At 40.2% G+C, this 27,707-nt stretch overlaps 1 protein-coding gene across 1 annotated transcript; it reads right to left on the bottom strand.

The window, feature by feature from the left end:
• Positions 1 to 1,296: 1,296 nt before the first annotated feature.
• Positions 1,297 to 26,961, bottom strand: c1qtnf1 (C1q and TNF related 1). The gene is made up of 3 exons (XM_059948611.1): positions 26,346 to 26,961; positions 14,497 to 14,843; positions 1,297 to 4,985 (listed from the first exon to the last, which is right to left on the bottom strand). The coding sequence occupies exons 2-3, from the start codon at positions 14,831 to 14,833 to the stop codon at positions 4,435 to 4,437; spliced, it is 888 nt and encodes a 295-aa protein (XP_059804594.1). The 5' UTR covers positions 14,834 to 14,843; positions 26,346 to 26,961; the 3' UTR covers positions 1,297 to 4,434.
• Positions 26,962 to 27,707: the final 746 nt, after the last annotated feature.

The following is a 27,707-nucleotide window of genomic DNA, read 5'->3' as shown; positions in this document are numbered from 1 at the left end:
GCAGTGGAAACTACAAGCAGTTTCAAACGCCTGGGAGTGCACATCACACACAACCTCTCATGGTCCCAGAACACATCCTACACAGTCTAGAAAGCTCACCAATGCCCCTACTTTCTGAGGAGGCTGAAGAGAGCTGGAATTTGCACATCTATACTCACATCACTCTACAGATGTGCAGTAGAGCGCATCCTAATAAGTTGTATCACTGCTTGGTACAGAAACTGCACTGTAGTGAACAGAAAGGCTCTAAAACATGTAGTGAAAACTGCCCAACACATCACTGGCACCAGCCTACCTGCCATCAAGGATATATATACAGAAAGGTGCCAGGAAAGGGCCAATAAGATCATGAAGGAATTCACCCCCTCTGCTCATGGACTTTGTCCCACTCCCATCAGGAAGGAGGTTATGCAGCATTCATGCCAGGAGCATCAGGTTCAAAAACAGTTACTTCCCCCAAGCAGTAAAACTGATCAATACCTCCACCGACTAACTCCACCACTACGGCATTATTTCCTGAAAGTTATTTCATGTACAGCCCAGCATCACTTTATGAATATAATCTATCTTATATATTAATATATTTTGTTTTCTACAGCGTTTGTATTTTTTATGCTGCAACAGATCTGGAGTAACAACTATTTCATTCTCCTTTACACTTGTATATTGGAAATGACATTAAACAGTCTCGAACCTTGAATCTTGATTGTTTTGATATTGAGGAGATCATCAAAAATCTATTGTGAAATGACTGCAGGATTTAAACGATCAGCCTTTTATGATTCTAGGACGCCACAATCAGTCAGGTGATTATAATTCAGACATAGTTTATTGGAGTAAATTAGGATGGTACTCATTATATGCTATATAGGTAGATATGTATATATATATATATATATATATATTACTTGTATGATGGAGAGGAAAGTGACCCATCAGATCACAAGCAATGCAAGTTAAGAAGGTCCCAGTAGTAATTTTTAAACTGAACTCTATTCCAGAGTCAATTTTCATGATGACATTCAGCAGCGCTCCATAATGGTTTTCTTAAGATTTCATCACCATAATTCATGCCCCCCACTCACCACCACAAACAACCCCTCATACCCATTCCCCACATTATTCACAATCTAAGGATTCTCCACTTTATCTTAACAATGCTTGGGTCGTGAGGGTCAGCATATTTCGAGTCCAGCTATCTGTCTGGTTTACCACGCAAGTAAGTTTGTGTGTGTGTGTGTGTGTGTGTGTGTGTGTGTGTGTGTGTTTTCTGATCTTTTTTGGCGATTGGGCATCTGAAATCTGGCGGAGCCCATCCCTCTTCAGGTTTTACGAGTTCAACTTGCTAGCTTGCTAGCACTCAACCCACGCACAGAAGGCACAGAGAGCGTGCAAGGGAGCCAGCCGGATTCAAACTTGGGACCTCTCACCCTGAAGTCCAGCTGATGCCACTGCACCATCTGAAATGTATGGGATTCCAAACAGTTTTGTAAGATAAAACACAAGACTGTAGATGCTGGAAATCCAGAGCAACACACACAAAATGCAGGTCTTGAAGAAGGATCTCAGCCTGGAATGGTATTCCTCACCACAGATACTGCCTGACTACCACAGACCTGCTGAGTTCCTCCAGTCTTTTCTGTAGCGTTGGTAGATAAAACTCATTTTCCTTTGCAAGATTGTACTTGAACTGATTGAGAGCTGAGTGCTGTTGATGCAGCAGAGGGTATATTCCATCACGGGGATTAAGTGATAATGTTGAAATTGAGCAGAGTCAGTCACTAATCCTGTGGTATAAGTGACGCAGGGGTGTGCAAATGCTTAAAACAGATTCTTAAAATGGAAAATGGCCTGTTCCCTATAATGGTGTAAGTTATTGTCATTTTCACAAAAAAAATCAAATTCTGTGCACTGATCTTGTTGTTGTTTATTTTATGTGTAAACAATTCCAAATTAACAATGGCAACAACAGTCAGGATGCTGAATGCATATTGCATTTAACCAAAAATATATCATTAAATCAGCAATACACAAATATGATTTTATAACTTCTGTGATAATTACTTTTGTTTTTCTATGAATCACATCAGTGAAGCATTTTAAAAAGTTAACATGTCAAAGCAGATGTCAAGATTATTTCAAACTTTGATTAAAGTTGGAGCTATGAAATTTGAAGCAATTTTCAGTACTACCAGGTGATTCTACAAGAACTGATATTTAATATTCAATAGGACACACTCCCATTTCATCAACCACTATTTCTATGAATTGACTATTTCACATATTATGATAAAAGTATATTAGCTGGTTTGTCCAAATATTGCTCCTTTATTATTGCTGTAATAAAATGCCAGTAAGTTTGACCAAAAGTCAGAAGGTTTAGAAATAGCACCTCCCCATTCATAAATCCCTCATGCAACTTATAAAACTGAAAACAAAAATCAAAACAAAACTGAAGGAGAAAGAAAAATAGAAAATGCTGGAGACACTCAACAGGTCAGGCAGCTTCTGCAGAAAGAGAAAAACAGAGTCAAGGTTTCAGGTTGATGAAATTGAGAAAACTAGTTAGTTTTAAAGTTGCGAGTAACATGGAGAGGATGGATATGACAAAAGAATGGTGATGGTGTCTCTTCATTGTAAAAACTGAAGTGTTTTCTCACATTCCCAGTCCTGACAAAAGGCCCTCAACTTGAAACTTTAATTCTGTTTCCCTTTCTACAGATCCAGTCTGACCAGCTGAGGAGTATTGGAGACATCTGCCTTTAATTCTAAAGCGGCAGACATTCTCACTAAGGAAGAATTCAATTAAGAAAGGCAGGAGAAGAATGTAAATAGTTAGCAAGGTTGCACAAAATAACTACCTGCATGAATTCCGTAAAATGGACAGCAACTCATAATAACACTTAACTCCATTATGTTCCCTTGGCTAATTGAAATTTTTAAAACTGCAGGTGATAAGAAGTCTGAAGTAAAAACATGAAGTGCTAGAAATACTTAGCAGATCCCAGTGCTAAGATCTACTGTGCATCACTGCAGATGTTGCTTGATCTGTTGAGTATCCCCTGTGTTTTCTGTTTTTATTTCTCTTTGCTTTTAGCCGACACAGCCAGGTCACTGACAGTCGATGAGGGTCTGGGAGCTAAAATCTCCCTGCTCTCTTAAACGATCAATGGGCTATGGAATGCCATTGTTTGTCATTGCTTTGAATTTCATAGCTTTATCCCTACCTCTCAGATAAAGTAATTTTTAAAGCATGGGCTCATTTGTTACTGTTGCACAAGTGCAGATCTATGGGTCAAAATAATTGAATAGTCACAACAGATCTCATGGAGAATGAGAGGCATGTTCAGAATGTTATGTTATGGGAATGTTCAGAATTATGAGAGGCATAGATAGTGACAGCCTTTTCCCCAGGGTAGGGAAACTAAAATCAGAGGGTATAGATTTAGGGTGAGGTGGGAAAGAATTAAAAGGGATCTGATGGGAACTATTTCACACAGAGGGTGGTGAGTATATGGAACAAGTGCCAGTGGAGTGGTTGAGGGAGCAGAATAGTATCATTCAAGAAGCACCTTTAGATGCGTATAATGAGGAATATGACTTAGAGAGATTTGTGCCGAATGCAGGGATTTGGTACTAGCTTGGTGGGAGCCACAGTTGGTATGTATCCTTTGTGTATTACTTTATGACTCTATGACCCAAACATTTTTCTTAAACAAAAGCTGAACTTATAGAAAAACAGACAAATAGAAAAGAAATCAACCTAATTAAACTGCATGTGCCTTAGACAAAAACAGATTGCTCATCTTAGCTTCATGTTCTGTTCTACTTCCAACATCATTAATTTCAGTAGAACTGAATTTCATAGCGAGAGTAAAATGCTGTGCTCCTACTCTGAAAACTATTTAGTCCATGTCCAGGCAGCCAGCTGAAATTTTTCCCTTCCAGATAACCACAGAGTGGAGGCTTTTCTGTAATTTTTGATATCTTGTCTCAAATTCTTCTGCAATATAACTCAGACATTTCTGAACTATAGTTTACAACTTCAAAACCTGTTTCACACCTTGGCAGTGCAATGCCAATTGTACAAGCACATTTTATGAAAGCAGATTGATTGAGTGAATGCAGTGGAATATCACAGCACTTATCTTAAAACACATAATATCAGATATAGGAAAGTGAGTGTTTGTGACATTAAATGGAAGGCATGGAACTTCTTGAAGGAAAATATGGGGAAACAAATCAGATAAGAACAAACAATATTACTTTAGCGAGGATAGCTGAATGCTATTAAACATTGAGATTAAACAGTGTTTACAAAATAACCAAGATGATTTTACTCATTGCAAATCAAGAAAAAAGATTTTTTTTAATCTTTTAAAGCAGATACCTGTAGTTTTTATGTTTTTTTGTAACTGTCCATCAGACGTCCTGTTAGTTCTCACTGCTTGCTTTTATCAGGAAACCATTAAAGGTGATATAGGTATCAAACCCATCACTGAAAATGGCATTCTCTCGATCTCCTTTGAACAAGCGAACCCAGACTTCATCATCGTGTTCCAGATCTATCATAACACTTTGACTTTGCATGATGCTGCGATCACTGGGTTGTGCATACAGGATAACAACCTCCTCGTCATTTTTCATGATGTGCATGTAGGTTTCTTTCTGATTCCAGGTGTGTACATTTAGGCTAAAGTGATAAACACCTGGGATGGAGCAATAAAACTTCCCAGTGAACATATTAAACTGATCATACAGATTGACATAGACAGTATCAAACACCAATATCTGATAGTAATTATTACTGTGTAGTTCCTTCTTTCGGCCCACTGAGAAAGCAGCATAGTATAATTTGCAAGGATCTCCAAACTTCCCTGCATTTCCCTTTGCACCCTTTAAACCCGCTGGCCCTGGCGGTCCGGGAATTCCAGTTCTTCCATTCTTTCCATAACTACCTCGCACCCCTCTTTCACCCTTATCACCTAAAAGAGAACAAAGCAGCATGTTAATAATCAGTTCATTGATGTTGATCTCCACCTTACTGAAGTCTTGTTTGCAAGTCTGATTGCTTGAATTAAAAGTTGTGTAAAATTCAAGCCCTTCGCTTTCCTTCACTTAAAACTTTGACGATCTTCTACAGACTCCAGCATTTACAGTTATTTGCTTTCAATTACTAGTATGGCTTCTTTTCCTGGCTGGCTACAATTCAGCAATGTAGAATGTAACAAAGCAGGGACCGCTACACAATTGGAACACCTGAGAAAAGCTATTGGAGCAATGCTTTCAAACCCAATTTAAAGCTGTATCTAGGCAATGAAGAGTTCAAAGAACTCAATTGCATTTTTGATCACAGCACACACAGGCAGACAACAGAAATGGGCTAAAATCCAAAAATAACTGAGGACAACAAATTCCAATTAAGAATCCACTAAAGACGTGATAAGTGCATACATCAGATCACATCTGTAGTGTCTCAGGTCATGTTATTTTGCAGCTTTCTCACTATAAAGCGCAAGGACTTTGAGCTCCAGGATTGAGGATATAATCTTTACTGACATACTAGCATATTACTGAGGTTTTAGAGCCGTTACCTTTTGAATGAGATTTTAAATCAAAATCCTCTCCTCCAGTGGTTTAATTGGAGGTCGGGACAGTTATGAGTCAACCATACCGGTGGCTCTGGGATCCCATAATGGTCTACCAGAAGGATGGCAGCTTTCCAATATATATATATACTATCATCTGCAACATTCTGGTAAACCAAATGGGTTTTTAAGATAACCCAATGAATCAAATCAGTATCTTTATGGTCACTGTTATTGAGGCTAGCTTGTTAAAACAAATCCATATTTATTTATTGCTTGTATTCCCCAGCTGCCATGGTAGGAATTAAGCTCATTTCTCTGGATCAAAGGTCCAGGCAGCCTGACAGTACTTCAGTAACAACCATTAATGAAACTCAATGTAGTCATTGTACCTTAAAAGCACCTCTCAACTCTTATATCCAAAATAGATGAAAATGATAACCTGGAAACATTCACATCAAATCATATGCCATGCCTACTTGGAGAAATAATGTAATTCACTCAAGATTAGTCCTCACTGACATTGTTATGCCAGACTTTGGGATCCCAAGAAGATCCACACCACAGTTTTCTCAGGGCAACTTGGAGAGAGAGAAAATAACTGCTTCAATTCATCAATTCAGTCCAATCATCAATTAAATCATCAAATCAATATTTTTATTTCAGAAAATGATTGAGTATGGCAAATCTCTGAAATTCTCTGCCCCAGAATGCTGTGTGGTTATATCATTGGGGTTATTTAAGGGAAGGTGTTTGAAAGAATGAATTGGTAGCTATGGTAGACTAGTACAGAAAAGGAAATGAAACAATAGCAGGTAGAAGGAAATGCAACTAATTTTATTGTTGTGATTTTTTTCCCTTCAAGGTCACTTTAAGGAGTTGGGAAAATTTCTGAAGCAACGCAGTTAAATCAAAATAATCCTCATGAATGTGGAGATATAAAACAGCTCAATAGGCATTCCATTTCTTTATAGCACAAGGATAAATTGGCTGAAGGTTGTGGAAACTAGATCAACTAGATCAACACACACAAAATGCTGGTTGAACTCTGCAGGCCAGGCAGCATCTAAGGAAAAGTGTACAGTATGGGCCTGGACTCTTTTCCTTAGATGCTGCCTGGCCTGATGAGTTCCTCCAGCATTTTGCATGTGTTGGTCAGATTTCCAGCATCTGCAGATTTTCTCTTGTTTGTGAGTCATCTAGATCAACTAAATTTCAGCCTGTAAAAAGAACGTAAATTCCTCCCAAATTCTGTTCCTCCTGCTCCTACTACTTTATGTTCTTTGACAGGTAAAGTAAAATACAGTGAACAATCTCCTTTATAACTTGAGGGAAACAGGGTTTGGAAGGGATTTACATTATTTTTACAAGCTGAAATTTAATTGATCTAGTTGAACTAGTTTCCACAACTATCAACCAATTATCCTTGTGTTATAAAGAACTGAAATGCCCATTATCATCTCTGATTTGAGATATTTTTTATCTGCTCATTCACGAAGATGGTTAAAGTTTATTTTGACTGAACTAGGTTGCGTCAGAAGTTTGCACAACTCCTTAAAGTGACCTTGACAGGAAAAAAAATCACAAAAGTAAAATTAATTACATTTCTTACTTCCTGCTATTGTTTCTTCAAGCTTTATTGGAAGGAGAAGAATTCTAAGAACTTTGCTAAGCACAAAGGCTAATATCTGTGCATGCTTATTATCCATATTTTACCATTTTCATCTTCAGCAATGCTACGTGAAAGAAGAAGGGTCTCCTTTCCTGCTTAAAAGTGAGCAAGTAAGTGAAGCTTAAGTGATCCAATTCTTTCCAATGATCAGACACAGGGCTTAAGCAACAGGCTGGAAATAAAACACTGAAATATGTAGCACTGGAAAAACACTTTCTGCCAACACGTATCAACTTCATAAAAGAAGCCTGGCACTTAAGTTAAAGTGCATTTCCCAACTCTTTGGGGGAAAAAAATGTTAAGTCTGAAAGAAAGTGAACACAACTGTCTGCCTTTTGAACTGTGAGAAATCAAAATCGCCTCTGATCCTGTGTGCCAATGAAATATAAAATAGCATCTAGGTCAATCGTTAAATATGAAACAATAAAACGGCAGATCAACATTGTGCTTCTTCAGACAAAATTGAGAAACATTTAGTAAAGAGTACTTTTTAACTTGTTTTTCTGGGTGGTTAATATTCTTGCGAAAAGGGGAAAGAAATTCACCTTGATTGGTTGCTCTAAATGCACAATATGCAGTAGATGCAACTGTGTTTTGTTCTGCTAAAACTGAGTTCTACTGCATTCAAAAATGAAATACAGCACAAAATGGAATACAGTACTGAATTTAAAACAGAGTATAATATGCTGCAATTACTTAATTGTGCATTTATTAAAACTTTCCTCAACCAAATAACTTCTTTATTCACTCATTGTTACAGCCAAAAAGCTGAATACTAATTCTACATTTCGCAAAACATTTAAATAAAGCCTCACAGAGTAGTGAACTAAACACTGGTGCAGCCCTCACCCTCAACCTCAATATCTTACTCTTTTTAATCTGACTGGCTTGGCACTTAAGTCAGCTCTTGGTGCCAGGCCCTGCCACTTCAATCCTGCCCAAAGTTTCATGAGAACAAGTTAGTCCTTATACAATTATGCCACTGTTTTACTTTCAGGATCTGGTCAAGAATCGAAAGTTGTACCTCTCTGGAGAGGCAGTACAAGTACTTTATTCCATTTGTTCTCTCCAGATGTATATTATTGATTGTCCAGAAAAGAGTCATATTTCTAAATTTGGATGCTAGCTTTCAGCCTGTATTTTTATTGGCAAGCTAAGCTAAAGAATAAGTGATGTAAGGGGAGACCCTGGCAAAAGTGAGGGTTGAGTTCATTTTTCACTTTCCAAATTATTTTGTAGCTGGTGCATTACTTCTGAAGCGTAAAAACACCTAGATGCTGAACGTCTGATGGAGGTGGTTTATGAAAGATTGGTCAGATACATTAAGTCTGTTTCTCTCTACGCGGACGCTGACTGTTCTGCTGAGTATCACCAGCAATTTCAGTTTCTCATTCAGGACTTTTGGAATGCTGTCACTACACTCTGTGACCTCTTCTTAGCTAACTCATATACCTAATAAAATCAGCACAGAGTGTATGTTTTGTGGATGTAGCCTATTGACTTCAAAGTTCAACATATTGTCCATTCAGAGATGCTGTTCTGTATATCACTGTTGTAACATGTGGTTATTTGAGTTTATTGTTTATTTATTTATCGAGCTACAGTGCAGAACAGGCCCTTCCAGCCTTTCGAGCCTCACCGCCAGGCAATCTCCTGATTTAATCCCAGCCTAATCACGGGACAATTTACAATGACTAATTAACCTACCAACCAGTACATCTTTGGACTGTGGGAGGAAACCGGAGCACCCAGAGGAAACCTGCACAGTTACAAGGAGAACGTACAAACTCTTTACAGGCGATAATTCAACCTGGGTCACCTAAACTGTAAAACATTGTGCTAACCACTACGCTGCCATGCTGCCTTTAAGTCTGCTTTGTCATTATTTCATTTTATCCTACTAAATACCTTTGTATCCCTTTCCCCCTTGGGCACCACAGAACTGCCACTCACTGGATACTTCCTGTCTCTCACACCATTCTCTGTAGACTCCAGAGGCTGTTGTGCATGAATCAGCAGTTGCTGAAATACTAAAATATCCCATCTGGCAAAACAATTATTCCACAGTCAAAGTCACTTAGATCACACTTCTTCTCAATTCTGATGTTCGGTCTGAACAACAGTTGAACATCTTGACTATGTCTAAATGCTTTAATGCATTGTGTTGCAACTACATAATTGACTAATTATACATTTACATTAACAAACAGGTGTACAGATGCACATAAGAAAGAACCAATGAGTGTATATCAAAGACAGTCCCAACAAAGAAAAAGGTGATAGGTTGGTTACTTTGCTAACTGTGCCAGGATATGTTGCCTACATTCTTTCTTCTTCTGCAAAGGAATACCATTTCCAGAGTACAACACAGAAATCAAATGTCATACCAGCATAAATTGTGTGCTGAAGACAGGAACTAGCCAAGCAGTTGCCAAGGTGTTTAAAACAAAACAGTTCCCCTCTGCTCCCTTTCTTTGAAACCCATATTAACCTGCCCTTTAGAGCAGAGAAGCTTCAACAAACTTGCAGTCTGAAGTACCCACTTGCTTCAATCAGGCATCAATCATACCAGAGCCCCAGAAGAGGATGGCAACGTGACTCAGTGGCTATTTGCCAATAGCAGCTGCAACCACCATGATGAAGTGCTTCAAGAGGTTGGTTTTGAAGCATTTCAGCACCTGCCTTTAGAGCAACCTGGGTCTGCTCCAATTGACCTACCATGACAACAGGTCAACAACAGACACCATTTCATTGGTTCTTCGCTCAGTTCTGGTACAGTTGGATCATGCATACATCAGGGTGTTCTTCATTGACTACAACTCAGCATCCAACCTCCTGAAACTCAATAAACTGGTCCTCAGTACCACACTCTACAACTTGCTCTTAGTTTCTTCACTGTCAGATAGTACCTGGAACTATCTTTTCCACAGTCACCACAGTACAGTAGTATCACAGGGATATGCATTTACGTCACTGCTGTGTTCACTTTATACTTAAGATTGTGTGGCTAAATACAGCCCCAAATTTCCTATTTTAGTTTATTGATGGCACTGCTGTTGTTGGCCGAGTCAACATATAGGAGAGCAATACAACTACAACCTCTCAGTCAACATCAGCAAAACAAAAGAGCTGGTTATCAATCACTGGAGGAAGAAAGCAGAGGTCCATAGCCAGTCCTCGTTAGGAGAACAGAGGTGGAGAGGGACAGTAGCCTTAAGTTCTTTGGTGTCAACATATCAGAAGATCTGTCCTGGGACTAGCACATTAGTGCCATCGCAAAAAAAGGCACAATAGCACCTCTACTTGCTTAGAAGTTTGTGTAGATTTGGCATGTCATTGAAAACTTTGACAAACTTCTAGAGATGCACAGTGGAGAGTATCCTTACTGACTGCATCACAGCCTAGTATGGAAACACCAGTTCCCAGGCATGGAAAAGACAGCAGGAAGTGGAGGATGCAGCCCAGTCCATCACAGGTGAAACCCTCCCCTCTACTGAGAACATTTACATGGAGCGCTGCAACAAGAAAGCAGCATCCACCATCAAAGACCCCCACATCCAGGCCACACTCTCCATGCTGTCTCCTTGCTCCTACCATCAGGCAGGAGGTACAGAAGCCGTAGGTCCAATCCACCAGGTTGAGGAACATCTATTACCCTACAACCATGAAGCTCCTAAACTGGTGTGGATAACTTCATTTTCCACTACTCTGAATTGATTCTATGACCTGCCGGCTCATTTACAACTTATGTTCTCTGCAACAAACACAAAATGCTGGTGGAACACAGCAAGTCAGGCAGCATCTATAGGGAGAAGTACAGTCGATTTTTCAGGTCGAGACTCTTCGTCAGGACTAACTGAAAGAAGAGATAGTAAGAAATTTGAAAGTGGAAGGGGGAGAGGGAGACTCGAAATGATAGGGGAAGACAGGAGGGGGAGGGATGAAGCTAGGAGCTGGGAAGTTGATTGGCAAAAGGGATACAAGGCTAGAGAAGGGGAAATATCATCGGACAAAAGGACTTGGAAGAAAGAAAGGGGGTGGGGAGCACCAGAGGAAGATGGAGAACAGGAAAGGAGTTATTGTCAGAGGAAAAGAGAGAAAAAAATTAGGGATGGGGTAAGAAGGGGAGGAGGGCCATTAACAGAAGTTAGAGAAATCAATGTTCTTCCTATAGATGCTGCCTGGCCTGCTATGTTCCACCAGCATTTTGTGTGTGTTGTTTGAATGTCCAGCATCTGCAGATTTTCTCGTGTTTGCATTCATGTTCTCTGTCTTATTTCAGTTGCACACTGGCATTTGTCAGTTTTTGTTTATGTGTAGTTTTTCATAAAATTCTATAGTACTTTTTTTCTGTAATGCCTGCAAGAAAATGAATCTTAAAGTAGTATATGTTAACACATACAGACCTTGACAATGAAAGTTTCTTGAACTTTTAACTGGGAAGCTGCAAGTGAAGCTTGACTTTAAATAATTTGATCAACTCCAGTATCAAAGGGGGGGGGGGGGGTCGATCGTTCTACCACAGCCTCCAGTTTGTCCAGTTTGACAGCTATAACAGAGCCAGCCTTTCTAGTCAGTTTAAATGAATCTGTTGGCATCACCCCTGTTCATAATGTTTTATGGGGATATCTGGTTCCTTGCGTAGAACATAGAACAGTTTAACATATAACAAGCCTTTCAAATCATGATATCAGTTCCGATATGATACAAATTCAAATTGTACATCAGTCGTTTATATCCATCCATGTTCTACCAGACTATGGCTGCCAATACAATCTTCTCTGCGGTGGTGTGCTGGGGCAATGGCATCAACAGGGGTGATGCCAACAGATTCATTTAAACTGACTAGAAAGGCTGGCTCTGTTATAGCTGTCAAACTGGACAAACTGGAGGCTGTGGTAGAACGATCAACACCCCCCCCAAAAATCCTCACAATTCTGGACAAACTTTCTCACCCTCTGCATGCCACCTTGGCTAAACAGAGGAGTACTTTCAGTAACAGACTATGACAACTGTAGTGCTCCAGAGAGTGCTTTATGAGGCTATTCTTACCCTCAGCCATCAGGCTCTATAAAGAGTCAACCTATAGCCGGGGAAGTGATTATGTAATCTTACACTTCTAAATCTTGTACATCTTATTTTTAAGGTAACTTATTTTTATCCTTTCTTACTTCTGTTCTAATATTTGTATATCTGTGCGCTTGTAAAGCTACAATGGCACTGTAATTTCCTTTGGGATCAATAAAGTATCTATCTCTCTATCTATCTCTCTTTACTACCTGTGCATGAGGCTGTCTAAATGCCTCCTAAAACTCACTCTCATATCTGGTTCCAATACTTCCCCTGGCAATGCATCCAGGCACTTAGTCCTGCCCCTGTAAAACAATATTCCCCTGCAAAGCTCCTTTAAACTTTTCCTTTCTTGCCTTAAAGCTACACGCACTAACGCTTAATGTTTTTCACACTGGGGAAAGAAAACTCTGACTACCTACACTGGCTCTGCTTCTCATAATTTTATATACTCCGTTTTTGTCACTCAGAGAAGATAATCCAAGTTTGTCCAACCTCCCCTTATGACGAATACTCTCTAATCCAGACAATATCCTGCTGACACAAGACGCTGGAATCTGGAGCAGCACAGAGGGTGATACGGTAGAATAAAAGTGTAATGCCTTACGACACCAATGATCGGGGTTCAATTCCTAATGCTGTCTGCACATTCTCCCTGTGATCATGTTGGTTTCCTCCGAGTGCTCTGGTTTCTTCCCACATTCCCAAATTAGGATTAGTAAATTGGGTCTGCTCCGTTAGTGCTGGAAACATGCTAACACTCCTAGCATATCCTCGGACTACACTGCTCATTGACGCGTTGATGCATTTCACTGTATGTTCCAATGTTTCAGGATAAAGCTATTCTTTCAAATCTTTTAAATGGTGGAGGAACTCAGGCAGCATCAATGCAGGCAAGTTTGCAATTGATATTTCTGGTCAAGTCCTTGTTGAACTTTTTCTGCCATTTCTCCAGAGCCTCACTGTAAAGCAGCAGCAAGAACTGCAGCAAGTATTCTGAATGTGGCCTAATCAAAGCCTCATACAGCTGCACCATGACTTCACTGTTTTTTTATACTCAAAGCCCCAACCAATGGCTGCAAGCGTCCCTTCTAGGGGTAGGGCTGGGAAGAAGAAAGTGCTTAGTCGAGGGTACAATAGTACGTTTTCTGGCTTTACAATGAAACATGATGACTTCCGGACAGAAGCTAACACCTCCTACGCTCCCCATCTCCCCCGAGACATGAAGCTCAACTCTTGCCTCAGGCACAATCATGACATGGGAATGCAGCCTTCGCATTTTCACAACCAATACAAGACACACTACAACTATAAGACTTCCCCTTGGCACTGACGTAAGCACTGAACTTTCAGTTTTACCTCCTACACCCTCTGTCATCATTACTGAACCCCAGACCCAAAAGCCCAACTCTCTCCCTATGTTATCATTTGCACTCTGGTCAGCCCTTCTACCAATCTACATCAAGCCCTCTATTTTCACTTAAATCCAAGCCAATTATTAAGTTTTCTTTAATCATTGTCAGTAAAGTTTGTAGAAGCCTCATGATTATTGTTGTTGCTGCTGTTCCTTTTTGTGCTCGGGGGTGGGGCTGAGTTGCTAGCCTGATGCTCAACCCAGCACGGATAGAAAGTGTGCAAGGAGCCAGCTGGATTCGAACTCGGGACCATTCGCCTCAAAGTTGGGTGCTGATGCCACTACACCACCGGCCGTCTCCATTAATATTGGGGCCTCTGAATATCAAGTAATACTAAATCAAATTATAATGAAATTAAAGTGCACAATTGAAGCTGTTAACTTGTCGTTTCTTTTCCATTTCAGACACAGATGAACAGTCTTAAATATTCAGCAATTCCTGCTCTATTTCAATCACTTCATTTTTGGCCAGAGATCAACCAGGAGGCTGTAAAAACTGTTTTTTTTTAGTACAACTGTCTGGTTCTTATTTCTTTCCTTAACTCCTGATTTTGCATTATCCATTTCATTTCCTTTTTTGGTAGTTCATTTTTCCATGTAACCTCCCATAAGCCCAGTTGACCTACTTAGGAACAGAAAACGAGCTGTTAATTCCACTTTGCCTACAGGATGGCTTCACTGTAATTCCTTCCTTCTACCCCAAGGCTGGAAGACTCAGTACACTGACATTCATGTGGGATTTTTAATCTTACCTTTGAGAATAGTAAGGTTGATCTGAGGAACTACTTCAAACTTCAGCGGTTCGCCATTAAGGTAACGGTAACGATGCCTGCGGTGTGTGGAAGAGTCGATACGATCACAACACTGGACGCAGTGGCCAGTGCTGGCTTCCGCTGCCTTGCTCAGTGGCTGATTTGCATCTGTTTGAGCGAAGTCATGCTTCGGTCTGTATGGACTTGCATAGGTGTCTTCTTCCCTTTGTTGATGTCCGGGCAGATGAGCATATGGGTGCCTACTTATGAATCCATCCACACACATTGGGAATGCACAAACTTCAATGATGAGGAAGAAAGTAAAAGGGAGATTCATGTTCAACCACCTATCATTAATAAACAAAAACAACTATGATTATATAAAGAAAATAGGAAAATTGAAAATAAACACTCAATTCAGTCTAGAAAAGGGGTCCCCAACCTGGGATCCACGGACCCCTTGCTTAATGGCATTGGTCCAGGGCATAAAACAGGTTTGGAACCCCTGGTCTAGAAGGAAAACAACAGATATTATATTCAATAGATAACAGAGGTGAGAGAGGTGGAACTGGGAGCTGGGGTGTATCTAGACACACACTTCATGACTTTGGATGATGTCAGGAATGACATTATACAGATGAGTAAGGAGGGACCTTTCTCATGGGCTGGATGGCCTACTATTGCATTTTGTTGCCGCTGGGATGGGAATGATTTTTGGTCAAAGGGTGCTGAAGGGATGGAGATGGAGTTCAAACCAGATAAGTGTGAAGTGGTTCATTTTGTTAGGTCAAATATGATGGCAGAATATAATATTAATGGTAAGACTCTTGGCAGTGTGGAGGATCAGAGGGATCTTGGGGTCCAAGTCCATAGGACACTCAAAGCTGCTACGCAGGTTGACTCTGTGGTTAAGAAGGCATACGGTGTATTGGCCTTCATCCATCATGGAATTGTATTTAGGAGCTGAGAGGTAATGTTGCAGCTACATAGGACCCTGGTCAGACCCCACTTGGAGTACTGTGCTCAATTCTGGTCACCTCACTACAGGAAGGATGTGGAAGCCATAGAAAGGGTGCAGAGGAGATTTACAAGGATGTTGCCTGGATTGGGGAGCATGCCTTATGAGAATAGGTTGAGTGAACTCAGCCTTTTCTCATTGGATGGCAGAGAATGCGAGGTGACCTGTTGGAGGTGTATAAGATAATGAGAGGCATTGATTGTGTGGATAGTCAGAGGCTTTTTTCCCAGGGCTGAAATAGCTAGCACATGAGGGCATATTTTTTAAGGTACTGGGGAGTAGGTACAGGGGAGATGTCAGGGATAAGTTTTTACACAGAGAATGGTGAGTGTGTGGAATGGGCTGCTGACAGCAGTGGTGGAGATGGAAACGAAAGAGTATTTTAAGAGACTCCTGGATGGATACATGGATCTTAGAAAAATACAGGGCGATGGGTAAACCTCGGTAGCTCTAAGGTAAAGACATGTTCAGCACAGCTTTGTGGGCTGAAGGGCCTGTATTGTGCTGTAGATTTTCTACGTTTCTATATTTTAAAATCAGGATGGTGTGTGACCTAAAGGGACACTCAAATGTGCCTGTGTCCTTGTCCATTTTTTGATGAAGGAAAGGCTTCAGAGAAAGATGGTAAGGACATGTTAATGATATTTGAAGTCGGAGATGACAATTCCTATAGTCACAGCCATACAGCAGTTCTCGCTTGATAAAGCTAATATGGAGCACAGGTATAGTTTAATTCACATTTTATCATGAATTAACCAGTTTCGGTTGAAAAAGCAGAAACAATAATACACAGTCACAGGATTGTGGAGTAAAAAATATGTCAGGAACATCACTCCTGTTCTTATCACCACAAGTTAATAGACAATAGACAATAGACAGTAGGTGCAGGAGTAGGCCATTCAGCCCTTCTAGACAGCACCACCATTCACTGTGATCATGGCTGATCATACACAATCAGTACCCCGTTCCTGCCCTGTCCCCATATCCCTTGACCCCACTATCTAAAAGAGCTCTATCTAACTCTCTCTTGAATGCATCCAGAGACTTGGCCTCCACTGCCTTCTGGGGCAGAGCATTCCACATATCCACCACTCTCTGGGTGAAAAAGTTTTTCCACATCTCTGTTCTAAATGGCCTACCCCTTATTCTTAAACTGTGGCCCCTAGTTCTGGACTCACCCATCAGCAGGAACATGCGTCCTGCCTCTAGCGTGTCCAATCCCTTAATAATCTTATATGTTTCAATCAGTTCCCCTCTCATCCTTATAAATTCCAGTGTATACAAGCCCAGTCACTCCAATCTTTCAACATATGACAGTCCCGCCATTCCGGGAATTAACCTTGTGAACCTACGCTGCACTCCCTCAATAGCAAGAATGTCCTTCCTCAAATTTGGAGACCAAAACTGCACACAATACTCCTGGTGGGGTCTCACCAGGGCCCTGTACAGCTGCAGAAGGACCTCTTTACTCCTATACTCAATTCCTCTTGTTATAAAGGCCAGCATGCCATTAGCTTTCTTCACTGCCTGCTGTACCTGCATGCTTGCTTTCATTGACTGATGTACAAGAACACCTAGATCTCGTTGTACTTCCCCTTTTCCTAACTTGACTCCATTTAGATAGTAATCTGCCTTCCTGTTCTTGCTACTAAAGTGGATAACCTCACATTTATCCACATTAAACTGCATCTGCCATACATTTGCCCACTCACCCAACCTGTCCGTCACCCTGCATTCTCATAACATCCTCCTGACATTTCACACTGCCACCCAGCTTTGTGTCATCAGCAAATTTGCTAATGTTACTTTTAATCCCTTCATCTAAATCATTAATGTATATTGTAAACAGCTGCAGTTCCAGCACCGAACCTTGCGGTACCCCACTGGTCACAGCCTGCCATTCCGAAAGGGACCCGTTAATCGCTACTCTTTGTTTCCTGTCAGCCAGCCAATTTTCAATCCATGTCAGTCCTCTGCCCCCAATACCATGTGCCCTAATTTTGCCCACTAATCTCCTATGTGGGACTTTATCAAAAGCTTTCTGAAAGTCCAAGTACACTACATCCACTGGATCTCCCTTGTCCATTTTCATAATTACATCCTCAAAAAACTCCAGAAGATTAGTCAGGCATGATTTTCCCTTCATAAATCCATGCTGACTCGGACTGATCCTTCCACTGCTATCCAAATGTGTCGTAATTTCCTCTTTTATAATTGACTCCAGCATCTTTCCCACCACTGACGTCAGACTAACCTGTCTATAATTCCCTGTTTTCTCTCTCCCTCCTTTCTTGAAAAGTGGGACAACATTAGCCACCTTCCAATCAGCAGGAACTGTTCCTGAATCTATAGAACATTGGAAAATGATTACCAATGTGTCCACGATTTCTAGAGCCACCTCTTTAAGTACCCTGGGATGCAGACCATCAGGTCCCGGGGACTTATCAGCCTTCAGACTCAACAGTCTATCCAACACCATTTCTTGCCTAATATAAATTTCCTTCAGTTCATCCTTTACCCTAGTTCCTTTGGCCACTGTTACATCTGGGAGATTGTTTGTGTCTTCCCTAGTGAAGACAGATCCAAAGTACATGTTCAACTCGTCTGCCATTTCCTTGTTCCCCATAATAAATTCACCTGTTTCTGTCTTCAATGGCCCAGTTTTGGTCTTAACTATTTTCTTGCTATACATATACCTAAAGAAGCTTTTACTATCCTCCTTTATATTCTTGGCTAGTTTACCTTCGTACCTCATTTTTTTTTTGGCATATTGCCTTTTTTATTATCTTCTGTTGCTCTTTAAAAGCTTCCCAGTCCCCTGGTTTCCCACTCATCTTTGCTATGTTATACTTCTCTTTTATTTTTATACTGCCCTTTACTTCCCTCATCAGCCACGGCTGCCCCTTACTCCCCTTAGAATCTTTCTTCCTCTTTGGAATGAACTAATGATGATGCACTAATGTGGAGAATTGGTGAAGGGAAAATTGGGCAGAACTGGGAAGCATCCACTTTTAAATGGTCCATTAGTACTCTTTGCCTAGAGCCACACTCAAAGTTCTCTCTGATGAGCAATCTGCAGGTGCCTGAAGCCCCTGGTAACTTTCCTTAACATGGCTGGAGAGGCAACTGGCAGGCCAAATTGATTTTATGATTAAAAATTCCACCTGTTGTATGCATGATGCCATTTTCCAGTATTGGTGTTCCTACAGGGAAAGAGATTTAATAACTTTATCATTGAAATGTGACAGTAGCATAAAAACCATGAGACAACTTGCTCATTATTATTCTCGCTGGAGAAACATTCACACAGTACTGGATTTTTGCTTAGGGAAAAAAGCAGGTAAATTATGATCATTTCAAGAGTTTGATTTTCTCTATATTTCATTCTGGGTCAGTATCATAAAGCTCATTTGGGACACATCACATACACATCTCTGTTATTGTTTATCAAAGTGATTTGATTCATTATTGGATTTATAGGCTTCCTTGTTTATTCCACAAGATCAACAACCACGGCCTCTATTCAAGGAAAAAGGAGAAGGTCCTCAGATTATCTTGGCATTGTCCCATTATTTTAGCCTACACCTGCTCCACTAAACTTATTCCTTTCTACCTTGACTCCATTCTTTCTTCTGCAGCTCAGCCCCTTCTTACTTATATCCATGATACCTCTGAAATCTACTAATCAACAGTTTTCCACTTCCCTGGTCCTAAGCAGCTCACATTTACCATGGGTGCACTCTACACCTCTGTCCTATGCCAGGATAATCTGAAGGCCCTTTATTTTTACTTCCAACATCACAATAAGACTAAACCCAGACTATCCATTCCAGGCAATATCCTGGTGAATCTCTTCTGCACTCTCTCTATTACCAGCACATCCTCTTGCAATGTGGTGAGCTGAACTGTACACCGAACCCTTAAGTGGATCTAATGATGTTTCGTTCAACTTCAACATGATGCCCCTACTCTTGTTCTCAATGCCTTGGCCCATGAAGGCGAGCATACCAAATGTTTTCTTTTCAGTGCCCTATCCACCTGTGTCACCAATTTTCAGGCAGCTCTGGACTTGCTCCCTAAGCTCCTCCTCTGTTCATCAATCCCCCAAGGTTCCTGCCTTATACTCCCTATGTTCTACCAGAATTTATTTCCCCTAAGTGCATTACTTCAAACTTTCTTGGATTAAATCCTCAGTCATGTGCCCACCAACTCCACCCTGAATAATCTATCAACCATATAAATTACTTTATAATACCGTAGGTGGCTGATCGGAAATTCATTCTCTTTGAGATGCAGGAGGAAACCATAGTTCCCAAGGTGAACCAGTGTAGTAAATACATGAAATACTGTAGGTCATTAACAGAGTACAGTGGATTAGTTGCCAGGTCTTCAAACTGGATTGATGGTGCAGTAACGGTGGAAAGGAGATCATTATAGAAATCAATCATTTGCAATATTTGTTTAGAATTAGAGTGGAGTATATGACGAGCAGGGCAAAAAAATTACAGCAAAAAATATTAGGGACCTCTAGCTGAGTTGAAAGCTAACTGCAAAAGACACACGGCAGTGAAGCAAAAACTTTTGTTTTCAAAGTTAATATAAACTGATTCCACAAGAGCCATAAACAATCATCCTGCAGAACCATATGGTCTGTGAGCAACAACCAAATGTCATTGTGAAGATGGCAGCCTCCAACTGTGAAAATTTTCATTATATTTACAACAGCATAAGGAAAAATGGATGGTGTAGGAGGGAACCAAGTCTGCTATGATAAATAAATTGTGGGTAAGCTTGTTTATTATTTTGGAGGAAATCCTTAGAAAAACATTCTTCACTAAGTTCTCTGACAGTGAATTTTAAAATAGAATTGCTGGTTAAAATTCTGTAGAAGATATAAACACAGGTTAGCAATATAATAGCTTGATTTGATGCTAGGTATGTTGTATGTTGCTTTAAAAATTGTTGACTCTGCTCTGACCAATTTCAACAGCAGTCAAACCCAGAGCCACTATTTCTGTGATGTGTTTGAATAGTGAATTCAAACACACACAGTTCAGAGGGAGGCTACAAATCCCCTCAGATACCCTGTCTAATGCACATACAGGTTGTATTAGCTGTGGCTCGGTGGGAACATTCTCATCTCAGTCAGAAGTAGAACTGCATGTTGTACCATTGTATCATTGGGCTAATGAACCATGGCACCTACTCATTGTTGTCAAAAGACTCAAGTGCTGGTCAAAGAGCCCGCCATTGCCTAGAGGCAATGCAACCTTAGCCTTCTAGAGAGGAGTACTGTATATACATATGTGTCAAATGTATTAATAAGGCTTTTAAATAGAATTGCTGGGCTTCATGCCTCATTAGAGTATCTCTAGCAAGATGGCACTGATAATATAGGGCAACATTTTGTGGACAGCTCACAGAACTACTGGATATACTTTCTCTGAACTACTATTTCTGCTATCTGCAGCCAGTGATTTTCCTTTTTTCTGGGAAGATTCCCTTTCATATTGCCTAAGAAACTATCACTAAATAATGCCTAGATTAGAGAGGCAGCGATTATTTCAAGAATATTTCCAGACGCTGCTGGAAGAATGAAGATGCTCGATTGTAACGTAGTCCATCATTTGCACTGGATATCCACAGACACAATCAGGCATTTGTCTCATTCCACACCACAGCTCTCCCATGAAATGTTCTAACCTCCTTCTGATCCTATCAAAAGGGCTGATATCTTTGTGCTCCTGCAAATTAATATCATTAACCAGCCCCAGGCCTCATGTGTAAATATAACAGAATAAAATGTAGATTTATCATCCTATAATCACAAATGCACTAGCCTTTTTTTAATTTGACAGGAATATGCACAGTGGGTTCTACAATTAATTTTTCTAGCAGTGATGTCAAAGAGCCCTGATCAAGCATGTTTCACATAACTAGTTGTTGTATCTGACAGAAGGATTGCAGTAGTCCATCAGGATAGCTGTTTGGGTTGGGCTGGCCACTCATTCTATTCATGTGAGATTTAGGTCCCAAGTTCATACTAGCCTTTTCATTTAAGGCTGTCTAAAATTTAGAATATAATACCCCTACTTACAGCTAAAAGAATCAGTGTGATGATGATATTTAAATAATGTTAGTAAATAGCTCGCTTTCTGGAATAATCAATTGCTTTATCCTACCACCATGTTCAACTAGAACAATACAGTATACATGTGTGACACATGAAGCTCCCATTTCCCACGGCCTTACTGCTTACATGTACTGTATTGGAAGAGACTTTCTATTTATGTCAGAGCAAAGTTAAAATGATGCAAGCCCTTTTTGAGCAATCATCACTGCTTACAACAGAGAATATTTTCATTTTATTGCCAGCAATAACCAGCTGACAATTTCACCATGAGTCAGAGTTCTAATGTACTGCAAAAGCAGCAACAGATAGAAAATTAATGATTTCACCAATAAGTTTCAGACTTCCTCAGGCGAGAATGGTGAAAAGCATCCTCTTTCCAATAGAATGTATACAGATATTTTCTAATTAACCTAATTTCTATGGACTTTAACCCAAGTCATTAAAATAATTTGCCAGTGACATCTCTGTCAAAGTTTGCTGAGATTTCATTGCTGTTCAAAACATGGTTCCAACAGAGCACTGGAGATGCTGCAGGCTGTGTGGGAAATGGTCAAGTGCATTTTCTGACATTTTGAGAAAATTGCTCACTGATAATTTGCTTGTGAGTTAGAGAAGAGCTTCCTCTTGCCAAAATAACATGAATCCCCCGGGAAGAAATAGTCAGTTATCTTTCTAATTGGTTCCTGGAAACAGAAACACCCATACTGTGCAAGGCTAACAACTTACAACAAACAGCTGCAACAGATTTCCAAGAATGTTATTTTAAGAGGACAATCTCAGAACATAGAACGTGGAAGAGTACAGCATAGTTGAGGCCCTTCATCCCACGACATTGTGCTAACATTTTAACTTAATACAAAATCAAACTAACCCTTCCCTTCTACATCGGTCGCCATTTTTCTTTCATCCATCTGCCTGTCTTAAGGGTTAAGGGTGAAGGTTAAAAGTTGAAGGGGAACATGAGAGGAATCTTCTTCAGTCAGAGGGTCATGAGAGTATGGAACGAGCTGCCAGCACAAGTGGTGCATGTGAGCTCGATTTCAATGTTTAAGCAAAGTTTGGATAGGAAAATACTTTGAGAGGCTAGTTAAAGACTACACCTGAAGCATGCTATCACACACACTGAACCCCCTAGCAACCGAACTAGTCTACCGACGACGCCATAGCCACAGCACTACACACTGCCCTCACTCACCTGAAGAAGAGGGATGCATACATTAGCATGCTGTTCCTGGGCTACAGTTCAGCATTCAACACTATACTATAATTCTGTCCAGCCTTGACAGGAAGCTCAGAGACCTTGGCTTGCACCCCACCTTGGGCAACTGGATCCTGGACTTCCTATTGGATCGCTAATAGTTGGTAATGATGGGCTCCCTCACCTCTGCACCTCTGACCCTCAACATAGGTGCCCCCAAGGATGTGTCCTGAGTCTCCTCCTCTACTCCCTTTACACCCACGACTATGCTGCCACACGCAACTCTAATCTGCTGATCAAATTCGCAGATGACACGACATTGTTCAGCCTTATTTCTAGCAGTGACGAGACAGGCTACACAGTGGTGCCAAGATAACAACCTCTCCCTCAATGTCCAAAAAACAAAAGAGCTGATCGTGGAAATACAGGAAGAACAGAGACAGGCTCACCCCCGATCAACACCAATGGGACCGCAGTTGAGAGGGTGAGTAGCTTCAAATTCCTCAGTATACACGTCACTGAAGATCCCACCTGGACTGTTACGCACCGACAGTATGACAGAAAAAGCACGACAGTGTCTCTTCCACCTCAGGCGACTGAAGAAGTTTGGCATGAACTCCCAAATCCTCAAGACCTTTTACACAGGCACCATTGAGTCATCCTGTCTGGCTGTATCACTGCCTGGTACAGGAACAGCACCAATCTTGATCGCTGGGCACTGCAGAGAGTGGTATGGATAGCCAAGTGCATCTGTGGATGTGAACTGCCCTCCACTGAAGACATTTATAACAACAAGTGCATAAAGAAGGCCTCGAAGATCATCAGGGACACCAGTCACCTCAACCATTAACTATTTCAGCTGCTTCCATCTGGGAAATGCTACAGCAGCATTAAAACCAGGACCAACAGGCTATAGGACAGCTTCTTTCTACAAGCCATTAGATGTTTAAATTCACACGTCTGTACATTACGATGGAGTCATAAAGCAAAGATTTTTATTCCTTCATGTTGTGGGATTGATGTAAGGCTTAAATAAACTCAAATTCAAACACATGAATGGTATGGGAATGGAGAGCAGGTTGATGGGAATAGGCAGGTTAAATAGCTTTGGCATGGATTAGATGGGCCTAAGGGCCTGTTTATTTACTGCACTTTTCTATGACTCTATCTAAGACTCTCTTAAAAGTCCCTAATGTATCTACCTCTACATTAGCCCCTGACAGTAGGTTCCACGCACACACAACTCTCTCAGTAAAAACCCTACCTCTGATAACTCCTCTACACTTTCCTCCACTCATTTTAAAATTCTGCCTTCTTAGGGGTTTCCATCCTGGGAAAAAGTGCTGACTACCCACTTTTCTGTGCCTTCTATCAAGTGACCTTGCATCCTCCTTCACTTCAAAGAGAAAAGTTCTAGCTCATTCAATCTTTCACATAAGATATGCTCTCTAATCCAGGCAGCATCCTGGTAAATCTCCTCTTCACTCTCTCCAAATCTTCCAGATCCTTCCTATAATGAGGAAACCAGAAATGAACTAAAGCTCTAACCAAAGTTTTATAGAGGTAAAATATTACACTGCCGTTCTTGAGCCCAATTGCCAACTATTAAAAGGCCACACCATATGCCTTCTTAACCACCCTACCAATGTGTACAATAACTTTGAGAAATCTATGGACCTGGACCCAAGTCTTCTGAATACTTCTGAGCCAAACTCTGAGATCAACAATGCATGCTGTGCAACAAATGTGAGGAGCCCAGGTTTTGGGTTTTGGCTAGGTCACCAATTTTTTCTTCCGAAGTGGAGCTTATAGGCTTTCTTAATAAGAGGAGTCATACTCCATCTCTGAGATTTAAGCGTAGATGCACCACAAGTATAACACAAAGTCATTCTACTGTTGCAACATTGATGAGACATTTTTTGCTATCACAAATACTCCTGAAAATCCAAATACTTCATTATAATGAGTATACACAATATGCTACCTGTGTGAAGCATGCATGTCAACATGATTGCAAACCAAAATACATGTAAACACAATGCAAAAAAATGGTGTGTGTGCATGATGCTTTTATAACCTGTCCTGCCATGCAGCATCCATCCTCTCTAAGCATGCTCCAGCATGCCTGGACAAGATAGAAAACATTTCAGCTTACGTTGTGGAAACTTTTTCATTGACGAATTATGAATTGAAATAACAAATATAGGTGATTACAAAAAAAATGGTGATTGATAGGAAAATTTCATGGTGATTTTCACAATTAGCAGCCGAAAATCGATAAGATACATCCAAATGTATTCAGAAAGCAAAATCTTTGTTGTCCAGTGTAATCATTACATGTTATATGTAAAAGTACGTGAATGGCATACATCATCACGCCACCACGTCATGTACGCGTGCCTCACTTGAAGTAAAATAAAACTAAGACACACGTTCCCAGCTCTGTGTTTCCTTTCAAATAGCTTTATGTTTTAGAGTGACAAAAGATAGTCTGTCACTTAAATGTTTATTTTCCTCTTTCTATGGCTTCTCTGAGAATTTTCCATATATAGTGTTCTCCTATTTTTCCCTCAGTCGGCCTGCAATGGAAAAAAATACATTCTTGATAGTGAAGGAGTGTTGATACTTAATTTCCTTTTCCTCATTGTACTTCATGTTATTGGCACTTTCTCATATCTGTCAAACAAAAGTACACTTCAGAGAAATGTTATGCAATTAAAGAAGAATGCACTTGAACCAGACACAGCAAAATCCTTAGAGGCAGATGGCATAAATCACACTACATTAGAACACCCCTAGCTACTGGTCAATGTTGTCATTTAAAAAATGTATTTATACTAGTCAAAGCAAGTCCCTACACTCCCTTCTGGAAACATTTCAAAGATTCTTTACCAAGAACAGCAACAGAATACACTGAAAAGTTAATCAACACCAAAACAGTCTCTATATCCAAGTTAGTTATTTCTATTTTTAAACATTTTGAAAATGTTGAGAATTGTAAAATATGTATTCAAAATATATAGAGTATGTAAAAATTGGAATGTCAATATATCCATTAAAGGTTGTGAAATATTTACTGTTCATTTATTAATAATGAACTGCAAATATGAACATTAATTTATTTTATATAATGTATACATTCTATAGGCTGCCATTTGTTCATGTCTTAAATATAACTTCAGAATCTCTAATTTTGGTCTAATTTTGCAGGATTTGCCATTTTCTTACAGGTACAATACAAATAAATTACAATTAGTACAATTATTTAAATATTTTGAATTTCAAGCATCATTCAGTCCCTAATTGTCTTAATATAAATAAAACCAGAAAACTGAGTACAGCTTTAAAGAGTTTAACTGTAAGTCTCCTGTAAGAAAAGCAACTGAACTGACTGCCCACACACTTGTATCAAGTGAACTAGTACAAACAAAACTTCTGTATTCTGTCCTACATATTTCTATGCAGCCCAGTATGTTCTGATATTTACAGACAGTGCTTACCTCAATCTGAATACTCAACACAGCAAAAAAAAATCTTTGCTTCTTCCTCCGGTATGAGTGCTTGTTCAGAATACTTTGCAACTCCTTCTCATCTCTACTGGCTCCATTTCCTGATTTCTGAGTCAGAGTCCAGATTGCAGAGGCTGAAGCTGTGTCTTAGATTTCCTTCAAAACATAACATCTGTCTGAGCTCTCCAGAATGTCAACAAGGAGGCGGAAACCATCAGAAAACAGAATGATCAACACATGGGACGAGATAGCAGAGACAGAGAGAGTGAAACAATGAGACGAAAGAAAGCAGAAGCACTAAGGAACATCGGAAGTGAGCAGAAAGTAAGGGCATGTAACGTAAACAGAAAAAGGTAAAAAAGAACTTTTGAGTTGGAGAAGGTGCCAAAGAAGAAAAGGGATAAAATATGAAGAGGGAAACTAAATGTTTGGAGATCGTATAGTGCAAGTTAAAGCAAGATAAGCATTCCGGGTTTAAGAAGCAACTATGGCAAGTGAAGTAATTTGAAATGAGCATCGACCTATTTAGCTCAGCTGAACTGACTTCCAACCACAATGAAGTAGGAACTTAGGCCATCTATCCTGTGTGGTCCATGATGGAATACTGTGCTACATAATCCAAACCCACTGTGTCACATGGTGGTTTAAAAGAACCCAGCACACCCACTGGACCTTCTGCATTAGTCAAAACTGTTCTTAAAAGTTAGTCAATTTTAGGACGGTGCAAATGCTGCTGCCCAGTCTCTTGTAACAATTAAAGCTGGCCAGGAAAGTCCTGGAAATTCACAAGACAGGAAAAAACAAAAACGTTTCACATCCAAGTCCTTCTTTGGAATTAGAAAGTAAGTGAAATAATCACAAACACAAGGGTTTCTACAGATACTGAAAGCATTTTGCAACACACACAAAATGCTGGAGGAACTCAACAAGTCAGGTAGCATCAATGGACAGGAGTATACGTATTGGCAAGACACATTTATCCCTAATGATGTTAGCCTGCATTGCTATTTTATAACTTGAGTTTTATCAACTGCACAACTGAGTCCTAATGAAGGGTCTTGGCATGAAATGTCACCTGTCTATTCCCTTCCACAGATGCTGCCTGTTTTTCTGAGTTCCTCCAGCATGTTTTGTGTGTTGCTCAAGTCAAGTTTTCTGTTATTATATCAGATTATATAAGAAGCCACTAGTGATAGCAGTAGTAGTAGTAGTACAATGACTTGAGTAAGCTGTTTCCCTAAAGAGCTGTCTGTTAATAGGTCCTCAGGTTGCTGGGGAGGACAATCTGGAATCCACACATCCTGGTGCAGTGTGGACATGAGTAAATGGTGGCTGTGGTTAGTGTTTAGGTCA

Source organism: Hypanus sabinus, chromosome 23 (assembly GCF_030144855.1).
Source record: "Hypanus sabinus isolate sHypSab1 chromosome 23, sHypSab1.hap1, whole genome shotgun sequence".
Classification (NCBI taxonomy): Eukaryota; Metazoa; Chordata; class Chondrichthyes; order Myliobatiformes; family Dasyatidae; genus Hypanus; species Hypanus sabinus.
Note: the sequence above shows the minus strand (reverse complement) of the source record. Positions and strands in the feature narration are given on the sequence as shown.

Excerpts from the sequence above, each read along its gene's own strand:
- c1qtnf1 (XM_059948611.1), bottom strand. The coding sequence starts at position 14,833 with ATGAATCTCCCTTTTACTTTCTTCCTCATCATTGAAGTTTGTGCATTC. Across the intron at positions 4,986-14,496 it reads CAACCTTACTATTCTCAAAG|GTGATAAGGGTGAAAGAGGG; the intron begins GTAAGATTAAAA and ends GTTCTCTTTTAG.